This window comes from Callithrix jacchus, chromosome 5, assembly GCF_049354715.1.
Source record: "Callithrix jacchus isolate 240 chromosome 5, calJac240_pri, whole genome shotgun sequence".
Taxonomy (NCBI): domain Eukaryota; kingdom Metazoa; phylum Chordata; class Mammalia; order Primates; family Cebidae; genus Callithrix; species Callithrix jacchus.
This window is the reverse complement of record NC_133506.1, coordinates 156165552-156187891: the sequence shown is the minus strand read 5'-3', so window position 1 is coordinate 156187891 and position 22340 is coordinate 156165552. Positions and strand designations below refer to the sequence as shown.

General features: G+C 36.8%; 1 protein-coding gene across 3 annotated transcripts in view; it reads left to right on the top strand.

Moving 5' to 3' along the window:
- Nucleotides 1–20622, top strand: part of ALG5 (ALG5 dolichyl-phosphate beta-glucosyltransferase) — a 49256-nt gene extending 28634 nt beyond the window's left edge. For 2 of the 3 annotated variants that reach the window (XM_008998144.5, XM_002748972.7), the window contains 4 exons: nt 1077–1136; nt 7402–7553; nt 17843–17928; nt 20370–20622. In XM_008998144.5, the coding sequence (XP_008996392.1) occupies nt 1077–1136; nt 7402–7553; nt 17843–17928; nt 20370–20485 (414 nt within the window). In that variant the 3' untranslated portion in view covers nt 20486–20622. Of the gene's footprint in view, nt 1–1076; nt 1137–7401; nt 7554–14991; nt 15111–17842; nt 17929–20369 lie in introns of all 3 variants that reach the window. The other variant, XM_054256798.2, reaches the window with a different exon arrangement.
- Nucleotides 20623–22340: the final 1718 nt, after the last annotated feature.

Sequence of the window (22340 nt, the reverse complement as noted above, 5' to 3'; positions counted from 1 at the left end):
CTCCACTGGATAACAAAGACTCCAACTCAAAACAAACACAAACACACACACACACACACACACACACACACACACACACACACACTGGAAAATAATCATCAGTAAGAATATGAAGAAATTGGAACCCTTGTGCATTGCTGATGGAAACGTAAAATGTTACAGACACTGCAGAAAATGGTGTGTGGGCAAATGTACTGAGGACCTCTTGATACTGTGCCTCAGGTCTTCATCACTCATATTTGGCTCAGAATAAAGATCTTTAAATATTTTTTTTTTAAGTTTTTCTTTGCTTATCACTGTACTAGTAAGGTCTTTTTTTTTTTTTTAATGTGAACTCTAAAATCAGTTTTTCTAGTTCAATGAAAGATCATTTTGGTATTTTTATTGGTATTAATTTAGGAAGCATTGACTTTAATGTTGTTATTAACATCGTCTCCTCCATTACGGCAAGACCTCTGTGTATTTAAGTCTTGTTTTCTTTGTTAGCATGTACTTGTTTCCTTTATTTAGATCTTGTTTAAACGTTCTATGTTTCTTATAAAGTTTATTTCTAGATTTTTTATTTTTATTGACGTTATAAATGCTTTTATTACATCTTGTGATTACTGTTTGTACATGTGACATCTAAAGTTTTATATATCTATTCATTTTGACTAATCTTTTAAAATTATTTTACTGTTTCTAATGTACTTTTTCAGTTGCTGTTCTTTGATTTTCAAGGTATATGATTATGTCATCTACAAATAACCCTTTTCTTTCTCATGCCACTAATTTTCTCTCAAATAATAATAGTATTTTTGCACAGAAAATATCATTTAAAGTTATGAATTTTAACGTAATGGATGCCCCTTATATTTAGCCCTATTTAAGCAAAATCTAATGACCTCTTAGTAAGTATGATTAGGATTCTCAAAGTTGTACATATTCTGAACTCTTCAATAAACTTTTAAAATATTTTATAATGTCAATTTTTAAAAAAAATCAGTTTCTAAAAATGAGACATTCTCGTTGAAAATAAATATTTTTATTAGTGATATTTAAATACTGAAAAACTATCTCATTGCGTTTTTCCTCAGAATCAAATGGCTATAGCATGTGGATCTCGAGCTCATTTGGAAAAAGAATCAATTGCTCAGGTGAGACTTCATTAATTGTCATGGGACAGCCAGTTAATTGGCTTTTATTTCCTTTTTTACATATACATTTGGTGAGCAGTTGGCTTTTATGTCTAATCTTAAGCATAACATTCCTTTTAAAAGAAAAGAAAATAATTTTTTAATTGTGGAAAGCTTATGAAGGATTGGTACATTTTGGAATTGATATTTAAGAGTATACAAGAAGATGTGGACTCTGTAAGCAGTTCTTCTTATTATGATTTTAGCATAAAGAGAATCTGTTCAGTTATAAAACAGACTTCTGAATGATGCATTTTTAACCAATCAACTTTATTTTTTAAACAATTTACTGTTTCTAACATTAGTCTTTATTTTTTCTAACATTGGCACAGTTAAGTGCTTTATTTTCAATTTTATTCAGTTTAAATTTTTTTTAACATCATTTCTCTTAGAAAAACACTATACCTTAAAATTTGACAAGTTTGCAGCTGCTGTTTTAGGATATAAAAATGCCACTAAAGATGTTAAATTCTTCATTTTGTAGATTATGCTAGAAAAACTAGAGTAACAAACAACATCCCAAGTCACTCTTATGCACACCAGTCTTTGAGAACAAGCGGAATAAAAGATTGAACCTTTCTCCCAATGATTCAGAAAAAAGATATGTAGAAATTTAATTTTTTTTTTCTTTTGAGACAGAACCTTGCTCTGTTATCCAGGCTGGAGTGCTGTGGAACGATCTTGGCTCACTGCAGCCTCCACCTCCTGGGTTCAGGTGATTCTCCTGCCTCCAGCCTCTTGGAGGGGGGACTACAGGTGCACACCACCATACCCAGTTAATTTTTGTATTTTTAGTAGAGACGGGGTTTCACCACGTTGGCCAGGATAGTCTCGATCTTCTGACCTCATGATGCACCCGCCTCAGCCTCCCAAAGTGCTGGGATTACAGGCGTGAGCCAGCATGCCTGGACGAAATTTTAATTTTTAAAAAAGATATACTGATAATAGCGTGACAAAACCTCTTAAGGATTATATTGAAGTACAGAAACCCAGACGGTCCTTTTTTTCATTTATTTATTTATTTATTTTTATTTTTGAGACAGAGTCTCCCTCTGCCACCCAGGCTAGAGTCCAGTGGCATGACCTAAGCTCACTGCAACCTCCATCTCCCAGGTGCAAATGATTCTTTTACCTCATCCTCCAGGGTAGCTGGGACTACAGGCACACACCACCACACAGGCTAATTTTTTGTATTTTTCTATGTTGGCCAATCTGGTCTCAAACTCCTGACCTGAGGGAGGTGATGGAATTACAGGCATGAGCCACCATGTCTGGCGTTTTTTTTGTTGTTGTGTTTTTTCTTTTTTTGAGATAGAGTCTAGCTCTGTCACCCAGGATGGAGTGCAGTAGCACGAACTCGGCTGACTGCAACCTCCACCTCCCAGATTCAAGCAATTCTCCTGCCTCAGCCTCCCGAGTAGCTGGGATAAGAGTCGTGTGCCACCATGCCCGGCTAACTTTTGTATTTTTAGCAGAGACGGTTTAGCCATGTTGGCCAGGCTGGGCTCTAAAATTTTAGTAGAGATGGTTTCGCCGTGTTGGCCAGGCTGGGTTCTAAAATTTTAGTAGAGGTGGTTTCGCCATGTTGGCCAGGCTCATCTTGAACTCCTGACCTCATGATCTACCCGCCTCGACCTCCCAAAGTACTGGGATTACAGGTGTGAGCCACTGTGCCTGGCCTCTTCTCCTTTTTTTTTTTTTTTAGAAGTAACTATTTTAATATCCTCAGCACCTAGTCTAGTATTCTGTGATCCTAGGTATTCTCACTGATGTTTGAAAAAGGTTAATCTGTTAACCACAGAGAATAGCACACTCCTAGATACTTAAAATGGGAAAGGAGCTTGGAATTAATCCACCTTCATCAGTTTACCAATGCACAGTAGATAAGAAAAGGAAAAGTATATGTCCAAGATGTTCAGCACATTTTATATATATGTATGTATAATTATAAAATAGTGTATGTGTGTATAATTATAGTAGAAACTATTAAATACTAAATTCCCACAATAGGAAATATAGCTATAGCCCTAGATGAAATGTGCAGCCAGTAAAGCTGATGATAATGGAGACTATTTAATAACATGGGATAAAACCTGAAATATTAGATTGTTTGGGGGAAAAAGTATGATATTGTAAATACAATTATCTGTATTGAAATAACAAATAGGCTGGGCACAGTGGCTCACACCTGTAATCCTAGCACATTGGGAGGCCGAGATGGGCAGATCACCTGAGGTCATGAGTTTGAGACCCACCTGGCCAACATGGTGAAACCCTGTCTCTACTAATAATATGAAAACGAGCCAGGTGTGGTGGTGTACACCTGTTACCCCAGCTACTCAGGAGGCTGAGGCAGGAGAATCACTTGAACCTGGGAGACGGAAGTTGCAGTGAGCCAAGATTGTGCCACTGCACTGCACTCCACCCTGGGTGACAGAGCAAGACTCTGCGTCAAAAAAAAAAAAAAAAAAAAAAGAACAAAAACAACTAATAAAAATAGACCAAAACTAGTATAATGGTTTCATAAGTAAATATTTTTTTTTTATAAAATATGTTAATGGGATGAAAAAAGATATCTACGTGATGAAAGACAAAAGATAGTTTGGAGAAATAGAAAGCCAGAGACAGACTAAGGAGCCAGTGAGTAATCTAGGCAAGAGATAGTTCTTGTATTTGTTGGTGGTGGCTATAGAAATGAGCCATGTGTTTTGGTTTTGGTTTTTATGGTGTAAATTATTTTCACTTAGAACTTGCATTTGTTGAAAACTGAATTTTTCCTATAAATACACTAGTATTTAAATGAGACTATGTTGTGGTGTAAATCTTTTACCTAGTACTGCTCTTAGCCAGGTATCAAGGGATCAATCGTAGGAACCACGATTTGTAATTTATCCTGTCTCCATCCATCCATTCTTTCTCTCTAAAACCTAGTGTTTGATTTAGTGCTCTTGGTTGCCACAGAATTGGCTGCCATTCTGTAGAAGGAAAGGATAACCTGTGATACTCACTAGAGATCACTGGTTGCCTACTGCAGTTGCTATGACAACTGCAGTTCAGTAGGCTTGTTCAAGTCCAGCTTATTCTGCTAGAACCATACCTGTCTCATAAAAGGTTGTCTCTGAGAGGCACAAGATATGCCTCTGCCTCATGTCCAGAAAACTGCAGCTTGGCTTTCCATTTCCTTTCCTGTGCTGTGAGTAATATAAACCCTGGCATGGTGATCACTCTGTGGGCAGTGAGAAAATTATAAAAGAATTAATCAGGATAGCAAATGACAATTTCAGTAGCTTATTGCGTAATGTTCAGACACATCTTTCCTTGATATTTTTCTACCTTTCTCAATTATTTTACCACCTGTTTTACTGCTCCCTTGGCAGACAAACATGATACTGCCCTGATGGAGTCTTATATCATCCCTAAAAGTGCTTATATTCCCATGTGTTCTGTATAATGGTAATGTTTATTTGCTGTCTGGCTAATCTTGAATTTATCATTTTAAAGGATTCAAAAATAGAATCCATTAGTGGTTATTTAATGTTTTTAGTTTTTGTTTATTAAAGAGTCTTTGCTTAAGTCCTGGGACTTCTTTGAACTTCTTATTTTAAGATAATGAAATAAGCAGTCAGCTTCAAATTTCACCTGAATTAATTTCTTGTTTACATTTTATAAACATTGGAGATATTAGTGTTAACACTGAAACAGGGAAAATTGTTTTCCTTAATGTTTTAAATGGCCGTTTCAGAAGATCAGATAAGCCTACTCTCTGACTTCAGTAGCTTCACTTAACTAAATAAATCTATCCTAAATTTTAGGTGTCCTCTAAAGTTTAAGATATTTTGCAAAGTTCTAAAAACAAAAACAAGATTCCCTTTTTTGTGGCTAACCTTGTTAGGCTTTTAAATATGTTAGAAATCAAGTAACTTAAGGTCTTCATGTGAACTCTACATTTTTCTGCTTTTTAAAAAATAGCCATTATCCTAAAAAAAAATCTTCTATTAACATCCAAGCAAAAGCAGTCATGAATAGTTTTATTTGCTAACAAATATGCTTACTCAAAGCACATTAAAAATCATTCAAAAAGAATAATTTATAGGTATTGTTTTTCTACCTTTAATCTTTATTTTTCTATCTTTCAATTTCTATTTGTTCCTTTCCTAAGCATAAGTGCTCTTTTGGAGATTTAATCAGTCAACCAGTATTTATTGGAAGTATTTTATATGGAAGGCACTGAGCATGCTGTTGTGAGATTCCTAAAGTATTTTAAAATGAGGTTTCTGCCCTATCTACTTAGAGAGGTAAGACATATTTACATCAAACCGTAACTAATGATTCTAGATGATAAATGAGAAGTGCTAGATCATTTTTAAAAGTTTGTTTTACATACCTTACAGATAAGTATTTTATTCTTCCTTTCCTTCCTGCCCTATTTAATACATAAGTAAAATTGTGGTCAGAAGAGTAAAATAAGCTTTCAGCCTTTCTTCCTTTGTGAAGAACATTATTGAGTTCCTGTTATTTTCTGTGCCAAACATTGGCTCTAGTCTTTAAAATAATCTCATTTAATCCTTATAATAACTTTGTGAGGTAGGCATTATCATTCTCATTTTATCAGTGAGGAAATGGCTTTAGAAGGTTGAAATAACTTGTTCAAGGTCACCCTGCTAATTAGTAATAGAGCCAGGATTCAAATATAGGCCTACTCAGTTTTAGTGCTTTTTCTTTTCTTTTTTTTTTTTTTGAAATGCAGTCTCACTCTTTCACCCAGGCTGGAGTACAGTGGCACCATCTTCCTCATTGAAACCTCCACCTCCCAGGTTCAAGTGATTCTTCTGCCTCAGCCTCCAGAGTAGCTGGGATTACAGGCGCGCCTGCCACCACAGCTAATTTTTTGTAGTTTTAGTAGAAACGGGCCATGTTGGCCAGGCTGGTTTCAAACTCCTGACCTCAAGCAATCCACCTGCCTCAGCCCCCCAAAGTGCTGGGATTACAAGCGTAAGCTACTGCACCCAGCCTCATTTCTGTGCTACTCTGTTCCAGCTGTGGTTCTGTTTGATGATGATAGAAAAAGGCATGCAAAGGAAGAATGATACTAAAAATTATAATTTTGAAAAGCAAAAGCCAAAAGGAGGAAGAGACCTTTATTCTACAGTATGAGATATTAAATGTTCTAATAGACTCTTAATAGGTTGCTTATGTATGTAAGTAACACATCACTGCATAAGTCTATTACCTTAACTAAGGAACATTTTAAGAGATCCTGTCTTAAAAGAGCTGGGTGTAGTGGCACACACCTGTGATCCCAGCTGCTCTGTAGGTTAAAGCAGGAAGATCACCTGATCCCAGGAATTAGAGGCTTCAGTGAGCCATGACCATCAGTGGACTCTACCCTGGACAACAGAAGGAGTCTGTCTCTAAAAAAAATAAAATTGTTATTTTATTTTTTAAAAAGGTCTTATTTTTTATTAAATCTTGAATATGAAAGTCTTAAATACAATGATAATTAATAATCTTAGGTTCTTATGTTTTAAAGTATGCAATGTTTATTGAATAATGAAATAGTCTCTTACTACTATTAATAAAATTAATCATCAATAACAATAGTGAAACTTTAGATGGGATTAAAACCTACTTTAATTCCAAAGTATTAAAGAACTCAATGTTTTAAATGTATTCAATTAGATCCCTGGCATACTTAGAAAGACCAGGTGTCTGTTTCAAATTCCTTTATAGTCCATAACCTTCGTGATACTCTGCTATATGTCTTCCGTCCGTATTCTCGTTAGCTAAGTATCAAACTGCAGACTTACATCGTGTTTTGTTTTGTCACTACATCCTGGAAACGGACATCTTTTTTGAAACTGAAATGCATGTGGGGCAAAGCAGCATAAAATCTGTAAGCAAATGAGATGTTCTTGCTCACAGCAGCCACAAACCTGTGTCTTCTGGTAGGCTGAAGCCCTGGCCACTCACAGTCTTGTGATTTTTCTTGTCTGACTCAACCTCCAGGAAATGAGTAACTGCTTCCTAGTACCTCCACTTTGTTCTAAGGAGTAGGCATCCTTGCTGTTTCTTTATTTTGTTGGTGAAGCTCATGGAACAGTGGTGTTCTTATGTAAGATCTACCAGTCAATTAAATATTAAAATCCAGTTGTCTACAGCCAGGTGTTTTCAGTTTCTCCTTTACAGATGAACTGAAAAGTCATTTATATTTTGTCTTTGTTTTCAGCGTTCTTACTTCCGTACTCTTCTCATGTATGGGTTCCACTTTCTGGTGTGGTTCCTTTGTGTCAAAGGAATCAGGGACACACAGTGTGGGTTCAAATTATTTACACGAGAAGCAGCTTCGCGGACGTTTTCATCTCTACACATTGAACGATGGTAGGTTTCTGACTGGAATGTATCCAGTCTCTTATTACCCAGCAATCATTCTAGGTAATGAGAAACAGCCCTGTATTCTTATAATGAACATGCAGATTTAAACAAAACTGACACTAATGTATGTAAACTTGATCTTGGCTTTATACTTTTCCTGAGTCGGATCTTAATGTGAAAATATACAAACCCAACAATATAATATAAAGTTATATGTGTTCACCTTAATTGTAGACAGTAGAAATTGAGTGGCCTGAAAACATTTTTTTTAGATGTCCTTTTTTTCCCTTTGACCCAAAAAGAAAAAGCTCAGAAATATCAAAACAGAATAGGGCACCCATTTTCTCTTCTTCCTTCTACAGGAGATAAGGTCTGTTTCCTAAGACCAGTCTTTTGACCTCTACATCTCCTTCCACCTATCCACCGTGTCAAAACCTAATCCTGTCCATGTATTTCCTCTCTTGTGTATTCAGCCTTTTCCTCTCCATCATATCTTTCCCAAAACCCTCTCCACTGACCCTTCTCTACCCTTCCAGCTCTAGCCCTTTCTCCTTCACAAGCAACTTTCTCTTGAAAAAGCGTTTATATTCACCGACTTTTTCTTGCTTCTCACTCATTTTCACTCCACCTTAATATGGATTTTCTCCCATTTCTTCATCTTTTTTTTTTTTTTTTTTTTTGAGACAGAGCTTCACTCTTGTTGCCCAGGCTGGAGTACAGTGGCACAATCTTGGCTCACTGCAACTTCTGCCACCAGGGTTCAAGCAACTCTCCTGCCTCGGTCTCCCGAATAGCTGGGATTACAGGCATCCACCACCACCCACACCTGGCTAGTTGTTTGTATTTTTAGTAGAGACGGGGTTTCATCATGCTCTCCAGGCTGGTCTTAAACTCCTGACCTCAGGTGATCTTCCCACCTTGGCCTTCCAAAGTGCTAGGATTACAGGCGTGAGCTACTGCGCCTGGTCTGCTTCATCTTATCTAGCTACATCCATGCCATTGAAGCCAGTGGGCATGTTAAGTGACCACTTGTCACACTTAACCCATCAGCAGCATTTGATACTTCTGAGCTGTCTTTTGAAATATACTGGAGATGCAGGTGGCTAGCACTGTCATACAGAAGCTGAAACCTTGACATCAGCCCTGACATTCCCCACATGCATATGTTCATATCCAATCCATGACAGGGCCTGTTGATTTTAGCTTTTATGTCCTTCCATTTCTCTCCATCTCCATCACCGCCATCCAGGACACCATCCTTCCCCAGACTACCATGCTGTAGCCCATGAGGTCTTTGCAAACTTAAATGTGATCACATATGCACCTCTTCTGCTTATAATCCTTATGGGCTTCCCAGGGTCTTTAGTCTGACCCCACCTGTGTCTCCACATGCAGACACTTTCCTTTTCTCCACACCCCTTCTCACCTTCTCCTTCAGATCTTCCTTAGGGTAGCCTGCCCTCACTCTCTAAATATAATGTAATTAGCCCAGGTGCTCCTAGTTATATTCTGTTGCAATATCATGGACTGTATTCATAGCACCTGTGGCATTTATAGTTTTTCTTATATTTGTGTAATTACTTAATCTTTCTTGATTAAAGCATAATCTTTCTCCATGAGAGCAAGAGTAACATTTAATTTTACTTATTCGTATGTTCCACTACCTAATATCATGCCCGACATATAGTAGGTACCCAGTAAATACCGTTGAAAGAATTAAAACTTAGTCATGGGTTCTGTGTGAATCCATATTGGGCATCTGCATGATTATTCCAGTATGTGTCCATTTTTATACTCTGTATCACTTTTGTGCATCTCTTTTCAAAAACCTGTTGTCTTCCTAGAAATAGATGCCATATAACCCCCAAAATATTACTTTAAAAAATGTACTTTCAGAATTAAAATTATCATTCAGACTTTTTTTTTTTAACTTTTTTTTCTAGATTAAAACTTTTTTTTTTTTTTTTTTTTGAGACAGAGTCTCCCTCTGTTGCTCAGGCTGGAGTGCAGTGGCATGATCTCGGCTAACTGCAACCTCCACTCCCTCTTGGGTTCAAGCAATTCTCCTGCCTCAGCCTCCAGAGTAGCTGGGATTACAGGCGCCTGCTACCACACTGAGCTAATTTTTGTATTTTTAGTAGAGAGAGGGTTTCACCTTGTTGGCCAGGCTGGTCTCAAACTCTTGACCTGAGGTGGTCCACCCGCCTCTGCCTCCCAAAGTGCTGGGATTATAGGCGTGAGCCACTGCACTCAGCCTAAAACATTTTAAGTAATGTACATTGGTTGTCAAATTTAGATTTGTGTTTTTATTATGTTGAAAAATAAACTGATAGTTAATAGATTCCAAAATCAGAAAATCTAATATAAGAAACGACCCTAGAAGTAAAGCCCTCTGTCTGCATTAGTTATTTTTCAGTCAGCTATTAGGTCCAGAACTAGGGTCAGAGAAACAGGTTCTTTGTAGTTTGAAAGGAAGAATTTATAAATTGAGAATACTATTTTTCATTGTTGAGGATCTTTCATTTTTCTTGAAATACAAAAGGTTAGGATTGATAACTTAAAAATCATGAAGCTTCCCTGTCATGATGGTTCTAGGGCAGCATTGTTTAATAGAAATATGAGACAGAGGCAAGGCATATATGTAATTTCAAATTTTCTATTAGCTACATTAAAAAAGTAAAAAGATGGCTCATGCCTGTAATCCCAATTCTTTGGGAGGCCAAGGTCGAGGAGATCACTTGAGGCCAGAAGTTCAAGACCACCATGGAAAACATAACGAGACCCTGTCTCTAGGAAAAAAAAAAAATTAATTAGCTGTGTGTGGCGGTACGTGTGCCTGTAGTCCTAGTCACTCGGGAGACTGAGGCAAGAGGATCTCCTAAGCCCAGAAGTTTAAGCTGCAGTGAGCTATGATCACACCACTGTACTTTAGCCTGGGAACAGGGTGAAATACTGTATCTTAAAAAAAATTTTTCAAAGCAGATAAGGTTTATTTCTTATCCAGTGTATTTCCAAAATGTTGTCATATCACTGTGCAATCAGTATGAAAAGAGCTGAAATATTTTACATCATTTCTTTGTACTATATATTTAAATTTACAGCACATCTCAGTTCAGACTGGCCACATTTGAAGTGCTCAGTATCCTCATGTGGCGAGGGACTATTGTATTAGACAGCAGTTTTTGTGTCTAATACACAAAAGTTAAAGAACATTGTTGAGTTCTTTCTTTCTTAATGTTAATGTAACATGCAAGCCTTTTATTTATTTTGGTGTTGATTGTCATAAGATTGACCTCACTTAAGGGCTGTGCATGGTGGCTGACACTGGTAATCCTAGCACTTTGGGAGGCTGAGGCTGATGGATTGCTCGAGTCCAGGAATTGAGACCAGCATGGGCAACGTGGTGAAACTGTCTCTATTTTTTTTTTTTTTAATTAGGAAAAAAAGATTCACCTCACTTAAAATTTTAGCTGCTCATATTTTTATGTTTATTTGGTGCCTCTATAGAAGAACCACCAAATATACATGTATCAGCGTAATGAGCAGTATACCCTTCACCACAGTAATGTGCCATCAGTGTTTTTTATTTAAACATCTCTGTTCCTGTACTTTAAATCAAGACTAAAGAATATAAGCTAAGTTACATAAACCAAGTTGTACATCTATGTCTTATTTCCAAATGTCATATTTGACATTTGACTATATTTTTCTTAAGGATTGATTGAAATTTTTCTCAGAACTTTTAAGAAATCAAAATCAAGTGGAGTTTCTAGGTATTAGAAATCTGTAAAGGAGTATACCTATAGTTAAGACTGTCAGTATTGGCCAGGCACGGTGGCTCATGCCTGTAATCCCAGCAATTTGGGAGGCTGAGGCAGGTGGATCACTTGAGGTCAGGAGTTCGAGACCAGACTGGCCAAAATGGTGAAACCCCAACTCTACTTTAAAAAAAAAAAAAAAAAAAGCCAGGCATGGCAGTAGGCACCTGTAATCCCCGCCACTTGGGAGGCTGGGGCAGGAGAATCGCTTGAACCTGGGAGGCATTGGTTGGAGTGAGCCGACATCACGCCACTCCAGTCCAGCCTGAGCTGAGTCAGGATAGTCACTTGAACGCTGGAGGTGGAGGTTGCAGTGAGTCGAGATCGCGCCATTGCACTCCAGCCTTGGCGACAGAACAAGACTTCATCTCAAAAAAAAAAAAAATATATTAGCTGGGCATGGTGGCACATGCCCATAATCCCAGCTACTCAGGAGGCTAAGGCGAGAGGATAGCTTGAGCCCTGATGCCAAGGCTGCAGTGAGCCATGATTACACTACAGCACTCCAGCCTGGGCAATAGAATGTCTCAAAATAATAACATATGTGTTTTTTCTTTGAAATGAACTTCACTTCCATGAATACTTTTTAATCAGTGTTATACATGATTATAATGTTATATATTACATAGTTTGATAGGCTTATAAAAATAGTAATTCCTTGCCCCAGTTTCCACTCCATAGCTGTGGCCACTTTCAACTGTTTTTTGCTATTTCTGTGTGATATATGCATTTATATTCAAAATAATGGGTCTGCATAGCTGTTTCTCAGTTATTCAGTTTTAGATATTAATTTCCAAAATAGGAAATCAATGCTAAGAACTAAAAGTTATCTTAAAGTCCTGCATACCCTCCAATAAATAAAGTCCTGTATTTCCTCACGGAAGCTCCAATACAGTTTTAAAATAATTCTTTATTGTCAGTATTGATTGTCATAGCTGTGTGAAGATAATTCACATTTGAGTGCAGCATGATTATATTACCTTTTTTTTTTACTACTTTTTGTTTTCCTGAAGGTAATAAATGCTTGGGGTTTTTGTTTTCGTGACTTTACTATGGATCTGTTACTTACTGCTGTTCAGGCTCTCAAGAGTATAATTATCCCTCCCTGTGTGTTCAAACACAGATTCTACATTTCTTCATTTTCGCATCTCAGAAAGCTCATACCTTTCTGCCTGCTCTCTGGCCTGGGATACAGCTCATTCCGTCCTCTATCTCCAGTTAATTAAGTATCCCCCTATTTTAGTAGAGCACATTCCTCTATTAACTTTCTTAAAACATGAGAAAGAAGCTTTTTGATTTCTTGCATGTGAAAAACAATCGATTCTACCCTCATATTTGTTTTATACTTAGGTGGAGAAGGGATTATAATCATTCAAAATGGAAATTCTGGAGATGGCTTTTCCTCAGAATTCTGGAAACATTCCTGTGTTGTCTTTGGCACTCCCTGCTTCTGTGAAGGAGTCCAATTCTGAATTCTGACTCTTTGCATGTTGTTCCCACCCCCTTTTGGAAGCTTTTTCTCCACAGTGTCTTGAAATATTATGATCCTAGGCCTTAATGTAGTTCTTCGTCATGCATTTCATTGAGTACTCAGTAGGTTCTCTGATTTCCTTCTAAATCTGGAAACTTGTGTCCTTTAGTTTGTTTTCATCCTTAGATAAAATTAATTTATTTAATAAACATTTGAAGTTTGTGATAAAAAAATTTTTTGATAAAGTTTTTAAAAATGTTTTAAAATTGACAAATTATAGTTGCATATGTTTATGAGATACACAGTGATATGATTTATGAATATAATGTGGCATAATTATATCAAGCTAATTAACATACATCCATCACTCTTAAATACTTATTTTTTTGTGGTAGGAACATTTGAAATTGACTAGCAATTTTGAAATGTACAACACAATATTATTAACTATAATCAGTACAATTGTACAATAGATCTCCAAAAAAACCTTATTCCCCTGTCTGAGGCTTTGTACCCTTTGACCATCATCTTCCCATCTCCCTACCCAGCCTCAGGAAACCACCATTCTACCCTCTGCTTCTGTAAATTTGATTGTTTTAGACTCCACATAAAAGTGAGGGGATATGCAATATTTGTCTTTCTGGGTCTGGCTTATTTCGCTTAGCATCACTTAGCATAATTTATCCAATTCCATCCATGTCACAAATGACACAGTTTCTTTTTTAAGGCTGAATACTATTTCATTGTGTACATATACACGTTTTCCTTACGGTTCCATCTGTTGAAGGAGCCTTAGGTCGATTGCATAACTTGGCTGTTGTGAACGACGCTACAGTGAACGTGAGAGCGCAGTTGTCTCCTCAACAATCCGATTTCAAATCTTTTGGATAAATACTCAAAAGTGAGATTGCTGGACCATATGGTAATTTGTTTTTAGTTTTTTGACGGACCTCCATACACTTTCCCATAATAGCTGTGCTAATTTACATTCTCACCAACAGTGTACAAGGGTTCCCACTTCTCTACCTCCTCACCAGTGCTTGTTAACTGTCTCCTTTTATACAATGGCCATTCTGACAAGGGTTTTAAGTTGCATTTCCTTAATGTTGAGTGATGCTGAGCATTTTTTCATATATCTCTTGGCCATCTGTATGTCATCTTTTGAGAAACGTCGATTCAGGCCCCTTGCCCATTTTTTAATTGAATTAATTGTTTTCTTTCTATGGAGTTGAGTTCCTTGTATATTTGGGATGTTAGCCCCTTATCAGATATATGGCCTGCAGATATTTTCTCCCCATCCATAGGTTGTCTGTACAGTCTGTTAATTATTTCTTTTTGTTGTGCAGAAGCTTTTTAGTTTGATGTAATCCTATTTGTCTATTTTTGCTTTTATTGCCTATGCTTTTGGAATTCAATCTGAAAAGCACATGATGCAGACCATTATCATGTAGTTTTTTCCCATATGTTTTCTTCTTGTAGTTTTACAGTTTCGGGTCTTTTGTGTAAGAGTGTAAGTCTTTAATCCATTTCAAGGTTGTTTTTGTTGTTGTTGTTTATATGAGGGTCCAGTTTCATCTTCTGCATATGGAGATCCAGTTTTCCCAACACCATTTATTGAAAAGTCATGTCCTTTAGTTCTGAGAAATGTTTGTTTCTTAATCTTTTTTTTTTTTTTTTAACAATCTCTCTTCATTTTCTTTGCTGTCTTACAAACAGATGTGGAACCTCCTTACGAGTTCTATAGTTTTATCTTTCTTCTTTTCTAGTTTTGTTTTTTGAGATTTCCTCAATTTTATTATCCAGTCTTCTTTTTGAATTTTTCTCTCTGCTATCAAAATTGTAATTTCCTAGAACTCTTTGTACGTCAGTATTAACTTTTTTAAAAACCGATTCTTGTTTTATGACTACATTATCTTCCACTGCCTCTGAACGTCTCATTTAAAACTTCGTCATCTTCTTTACCCGCATTGTTTATGTTGCCTCTGATTTTTTGTTTCTTTTTATCACTCACTGTTCCCATGCCTATGGTATGGGACTTAAACACTCAGCAGAAGCTGTGTCCATGCACACAGTCTCTGATTGGTAATTTGTGCTGCAGGTTAAACCAGCAGAGCCATGTGTGACAAAGTCCCAACTGTCCTTGTCTTTTGGACAGGTCATTTTCATGAAAATGGAGTCTTTCAGTCTCCTTACTAGAAGCTGTGAACCTGGCTGTCAGCATTCACAGAACAAACAGAGAAAAAGCATGAGGGGACGGAAAATCTCAGATGTTCAGTGAGTCCTACTTGCAGCCCTACTTGTGTCTTGACCTGAATACATCATTTGAGGCCTTCAGTGCCTGAGCCTCTCAGGTGCTCTGTTGCACCCTTTTCCCACCGCTCCTGTCCATGTTCCCTACAACTTCCAGGTTTTTTTTTAATTCACATCTTCTCCCATCTTTGTGTTGCTTTAATTTTAGTGGGGCTGCATGCAGGAGGCAACAGTGGGATTCATGTCTATCTTTTGTGTATATCAGGGTCTCAGCATACTTTTGTCCTCTAGGAATGTATCTGTTAGTGAGATAACAGCTGTAACAGGAACTGAGTAAGAAAAGAAAATGTAGTGGCTCAGCCCAACCCATATTTGCATAAACAAATGAAGGCATCTTAGTTGGAGAATAACCCTTATCAGTATAAGGGTTTCCTTATAATAACATAAGGCTCTATCTAGAAGTACTTGGTATTTTAGTTAAAATGTTTGCTTAGGTAACAGACTGGACACTTATTATATGATGATATGAGCTGCATTTTTTTGTATGTGTAACAAATATCTTCATGTCTTCTAAAATGTTTTAAGAGGAGAAAGATGTAATTTAATTTTGGGTTGGGCACAGTGCTCAAGCCTGTAATCCCAGGACTTTGGGAGGCCAAGGCAGGTGAATCATTTAAGCCCAGGAGTTCAAGACCAGCCTGGGATACATAATGAAAACCCTTCTCTACAAAAAAATACAAAAATTAGCCAGGTATGGTGGCACAGAGATGAAAATTCAAAAAGAGGGCTGGATAATAAAAATGAGGAAATCTCAAAAGAACAAAACTAGAGAAGAATAGAGGAGATAAAATTATAGGACTAGTAAAGAATATCTGGGCCTGTGCTCCCAGATATTCGGGAGGCAAAGGTGGGAGGATCGCCTGAGCCCAAGGAGGTCAAGGCTGCAGTGAGCCATGATTGCACTGCTGCATTCTGGCCTGGTTGACAGAATAAGACCCTGTTTAAAACAAAACAAAAATCCCTTTGGTCTGGGGTATTTTTTTTTTTTTAATTCAATAAACCACCCCACTCTTTTTCACTCAGTATTTTTGTTTTGGGTACTTGGTAAGTCACTAGCTATATACTCATATCCTTAGAAATATTATATAATAATCTTGTTCAGGTTATCAAGTATCACTAGAGCTACCTCACTAGCTAATATTTATTTTTGTGTTAAAAGGAAAAGTTAAGGGTTAAGCACCAGGCTTAATATTGAAATTATTTCCCTTTTCATGAGTATCACAATTCTAGGAGATAAAAGTTTTAAAATACAACACACTTTTGTAAATGGTTTTATCATCTTAACTAAATATTTTATTTGGATAAGAAAAAGCATTGTTTAAAAAAATAGTTTTCTCATTGAATTATCCAAATACTTGGAGTATAAACTATTTATGTAATAGATAATAATGGTATTGTGGCAAAAAAAAAAAAAAAAAAAAATCCCAAATTCAAGTTGTCTGGGATTGGAGAAATCAATATTAAGTGGATTTTAAGCATTTTCTTGTCTGTGTTAATAATGTGTTTTACAACCAAGCCCTGGAAGTTTGAACTATGCTCTGTGCAGCCTAGAAAGTGGAGACTGATTCATGGGTGAAAGCAAAACGCAAGGACTTTATACAGGTTAAATGAGGATGAAGAAGATTTAACAGGTCGCTAGCAGTGCTTTTCTTCCTGAACTTTAATGCCAGTAAGAGAAGCAACTAGTTCAGAGAAATTTTGTAAGCAGAATCCAGGAAAACTTTTGAGTCAGGATTCAGAAGCTTTAAGGAATGCAGCTTTGACCTAAGCCAACACGCTGGCTGGAGAGAAGCTTTAGGAAAGACCATTTATAAGTAGAAGGTTGCACTGGAGTTAGACTGGAAATGGCTTTAATAGTATATGTTAGGAAAAGTAAGACAATATATCAGATTCTTATGTATGTATTAGTTATCCCCAAAGAGTATTTTTTTAAGAGCAAAACTCCATCTTTTATTTTTCATTTTTATTTTATTTATTTATTTATTTTTTAAAGACGGGGTTTCACCATATTGGTCAGGCTGGTCTCGAACTCCTGACCTCAGGTGATCCACCCACCTCAGCCTCCCAAAGTGCTGGGATTACAGGCGTGAGCCACCGCGCCCGGCCCAAAGAGTATTTCAGACTAGTCCAAAGTAGCTTTTTACTTTCAATAGTTGCCGGTATTATATTATCCAGGGCAGCACAAGGAAGGAGAACAGAAAAGACATGGAAGGCCCTGGGGACACTGTACTGGAAAATTCACCTTGATCCTCTGAGGATGGAAGCAGGCAGGCAGCTCCAAGGTGATGCGGAACAGTCTCAACTGGAATGGCTCGTAGTTCTGTCAGCTCTCTGAATCCGTCAGAAATGCTGTCACTTCTTTACCTTGAGCTAGTTAAGCTCAGGATTGAAAACCATCAGTCTTGAAATTTTCCAGGATGACATTTCTTCTTGGAACACTTGAAGCTAGTTTTACCTCTGTGAGTTTCTGAGTTGTGACAGAGATACAGGATTACGCAGTGATATTCTAACTATTTGCCTGGAAGCTTCTGAACTACTCAGCTTTCAATTATTTGACTTCTGTGAATCTGATCTTCAGTTTTATGGTATAAGCTTTATATCTGCCATGTAAGCTTCTTTAAAACATGCCAAGGTAGACATTATAGTTGTGTTCTATTTGTCTTTAAAAATAAATATCAATATGTTTTCTATTTTAGGGCATTTGATGTAGAACTGCTGTACATAGCACAGTTCTTTAAAATTCCAGTAGCAGAAATTGCTGTCAACTGGACAGAAATTGAAGGTGAGTAGGTTGTTTATTGTATGACTGATGTTTAGTCAGACAGAGGGAGAGATGTCATACAATACACTTGTTCAGTAAAGTCAGCTGGTTTTAATGTTCTCCTAGCGCCCCTCATCAAGACCTTCTCAGCTGCTTGACTCAAAGGAAAAGTATTACCTACTAATACCTTCCATCTGGCTTGCTGCCGTTTCTATTTTTTGTCTGTTTGTGGGGCCTTCAGTAGGCCTACTAACCTGTCCAGGAAACTTTAATAAAACCACCTACAATACATAATGTCATGCGGATCTGAAGTTAGAAGGTTGACAATCTTTGAGATAAATTTATTGTTTCCATTATCATTTGCTATATATTTTTTTGATCACAAGGTGGATATTAATTGAGTACCTACAAACCTATATGCAGAGCTAACTAAGAGATAGAAGTTTTTTTACAGACGGGCACCGTGGCTCACACCTGTAATTCCAGCACTTTGGGATACCAAGGCAGGTGGATCACCTGAAGTCAATAGTTAGAGACCAACCTGGCCAACATGGCAAAACCCTGTCTCTACTAAAAAATAGAAAAAATTGGCCGAGGATGGTGACAGGTGCCTGTAATCCCAGCTACTCGGGAGTCTGAAACAGGAGAATCGCTTGAACCCAGGAGGCAGAGGTTGCAGTGAGCTGAGATCACACTATTGCACTCCAGCCTGGGCAACAAGAGCAAAACTCCACCTGAAAAAACATAAATAAATAAATAAATGTTATTTTACTCCAAATGTCTACAATTAATTCAGAGCCATTTTAAACTATATCTGTACATATATCCAAAAATGTAAAGATCCCAACTATGTAATAGCTAGAAATCTATCATAAATCTAATAATTCCTGTTTAAAAAGGCTTAGACAGCTCTGACTGTATAGAATTTTAAACATATTCTAGTTATCTCCTTACCTTAGAATGAACCTAAATTAATTCATGGTGTGGGAGCAGTTAACATAATCAACTGGAGACTTTTTCAAAGTCCACCTCTCTTCCGGGTGAGCCCTTTCTTTGAGAGTCCTTGTTTCAGTAAACCATCATTGCTCGGTAACCTCAGATGTTTAGGGACAGAAAAAGGTTAAGAACCAGTCTCGAGATTATACAAACTGTTTAGTCTAGAATGAATTCAAGCCTCTTTATGTCTTGCTGAATCAAAGTGAGTTTACAAAAAACTTAGCTCATCTCCACAGTAGCTGCCTAGAATCAAACAGGTGAAAGGATCCATCACTCAGGGGTATCATGATCAACTCTGTTCATCTTTGGCCAACATAGACTCTCTAGGAAGATGAAGTGGGGAGAAGTAAAAGTCCATCTTGTATTTAGTCATTTTCTTATTTCCATTGCAGAGGTAGTTGTATTATAATATGAATTGTAGGTACCTCAACTTTCTCATTTGTAGGATGAAGATAATATTTGGTCCTGATTAATGATAATGTTTCTACAGTGCTTTGGTGGTAATGTTTTCAGAAGAAAGCTATTATATAAATTCAGAGCAGTGAAAAGGTCTTCTTTAAATATAAAGTAATTAAAATGATAATGAAAAGGTAAACCTTCCTCCTGATACTTCTTTATCTACAGGTATATACTATAAGTAATGGTTATAAGAATTTGCTATGGCTGGACACAGTCACTCATGCCTGTAATCCCAGCATTTTGGGAGCCCAAGGTGGGGGGATCACTTGAGCCTAGGAGCTTGAGACCAGCCTGGGCAACATAGACCTCATCGCTACAAAAAAATTTAAAAATTTGGCAGGGGTAGTGGTGCCTGCCTCTGTAGTCCCAGCTACTGGGGAGGCTGAGGTAGGAGGTTTGGATCACTTGAGCTCGGGAGGTCAAGGTTACAGTGAGCCATAATCATGCCACTGCACGACAGCCTGGGTGACAGAGCAAGACCTTGTCTCAAAAATGCAAAAAACTAATCTGCTGTGATACCCGGATCTGATACTTAATTAGGCTGGTGTTCTTGTGTAGACAAAGAGGTCTGGACAAAATTATCTTAAGTCTGATCATAGGCTTTATTTTTTATTATTAAGATTGGATTTACGTAGAAGTAATCATTTATCTGTTATGCTGTATCTTTAGTTGTTTCATATGTAATTAATTTCAGTAGTGAAGAGTTTCTTTGTTAGACTTTTCTAGAGCCCTCACCATATGCAGTCCCTCCTTTCTCTAGCTGGGCCATATGACATTTGCACTGGTTAGATCCTCTCAAGGTTTATTTCACTTCAAGGTGTTCTGTTTTTGTTTTTAGAGAAAACCACTCACTTCAGCTTTGAAATTGTTTAACTTTTTGGTCCATGATTTAAAAAGAAATTAAGGTGCTAAAGGCTCACACAGATCCTGTAAGCTGACTTTAAACTGATATGTTTTCTGCTGAGTTTATTTAAGCTGATTTGTTTCTAATTACTTTTAAATTACAGGTTCTAAATTAGTTCCATTTTGGAGCTGGCTACAGATGGGCAAAGACCTACTTTTTATACGACTTCGATATTTGACTGGCGCCTGGAGGCTTGAGCAAACTGGGAAAATGAATTAGGTTGTTTGCACTCTTCAGTTGTATTCTTATGTGTCAATGATACATTTCATTTCATTGAAACTAAAAATTTTTTTTTCCTACTTTACCTCCCCAAAACTAAAATTTTAAGTAAAGCTGGAATAAACTTCTTGTCATTATCTCCCTTTTGATAATTTTAAAGAATTAATATCCCGTAAGCAAAAAATTTTATACCTCTTTGGACATAAATGGTTTTTAAAAAGATGGTTGTAAAAAAAGTTAGATTTTCTTTTGTTTATTTGGCTTTGTTATCATTACAATTCTGAGAAACACAATTTTTATAGATAGAGCGATTCTTAATCTAAAGTGCCTGCATAATTCTCTTAAATATAAACTACAATCATGTAACAGTTTTCATCAGAGATTTAAAAATAAAGCTAGGGTATAAGGTTAAATGTATATACATTTATCCAAATCAAAGAAACCTGTATTTCAGCCTATGAAACTTTAGGAAATTATACACTAAAGCCAAGAATGCAGACTTAGTCACAAAGGTGTCCATTTCTTTATATTCTTATTCATCTCTAACACTGGCGGCCACGGTAGGAGGATCACTTGAGCCCAGAAGTTCAAGGTTACAGTGAACTGTGATCGTGCCTCTGCACTCCAGCTTGGGTGATGGAGGGAGTCCCTGTCAATCAAATTTTTAATGTGAATATGTTTACATAGTAACATCAGAAGCCTCTGTCTTTGAGATACTGCAAGAACTAATAGCTATTATAAAATAATGAACCCCCCCAAAATAAAAATTAGATTGTTTCTGCCATCTCAGAGAAACAAACTAGTAATAGTTTGACATTTATTAAGTGCTTACTGTATGCCAACCACTGTTATAAGCACCTGGTATATAATGACTCACTTAACCTTTACAACAGAATAGGAAACTGAGCCACAAAAGAGTTACAAGGTCACACAGGAAAGAGTGGAGCCATGATTGTAACCTGCGCAGTCTGGATCCCAAGCCCACACTCTTTAATGACTCTTCTGTAACCTTCACTCTCTGAAGGTTTGAAAACTGGGGATCATATAAGTAGAAAGTTACAGTAGTACATTGAATAAAACATCTTTGAGCGGAAAAGTAAGCTAAAAATGATTCCTCTCCAGTAGTTTGAACAACAGCAATAATATCACATCTGCAGTAGACAATAAGCTGCTTAAAATAGAAGCCATGACTTATTACAATTAGTATTTCCAGCACAGTGCTTAGCATATAGTAAACACTTAATGATATGAATAAACTTTACTTATTATCAGATTTTGTGAGCATTAATTCACTTAAATGGATAAATCAAGAATAATTGAAAGCAAAGAGAAGAAAAGACCATGCACATTTATAAGAATTGTTAATAAGCCTTGAGCCAAAAATAAGATCCTTAATGAAATTATAAAAAGGCAATGAAATAATTTGTTATTGCTCTTTATAAATGAGATAAAAATGCATATTTGAAGCATAATAGGAATACTGAAGGAAAGTCACAATACTTTTTATGTAGTGTCAGCACTACAGGGAAAAGTCTGATATCCTTGATCCCAGCTGACCTTTCTAAGCACAGTTTCAGAGTGCTTAGAGGAGTATGGAAAAGAATCTGAGGCAATCAGAGAAAAAGTAGTTTAACCTGTTAATTTATAGAATCTGCTAACAAAAGCTATATGCAGCAATAGCAAAGTGAAATAGCAAATAGCTACTATCCTTACAGTATGTACAAGGAAAGTGATGAACATTTTGCATGCAGTGTGTAGTTTGATCCAACAGCTCTATCATGCAGGTGTAGTTACCCGCATTGCACAAAATGAAGTAGACAAATTGCCAGGATCACACAAGTAGTCATTTTTCATG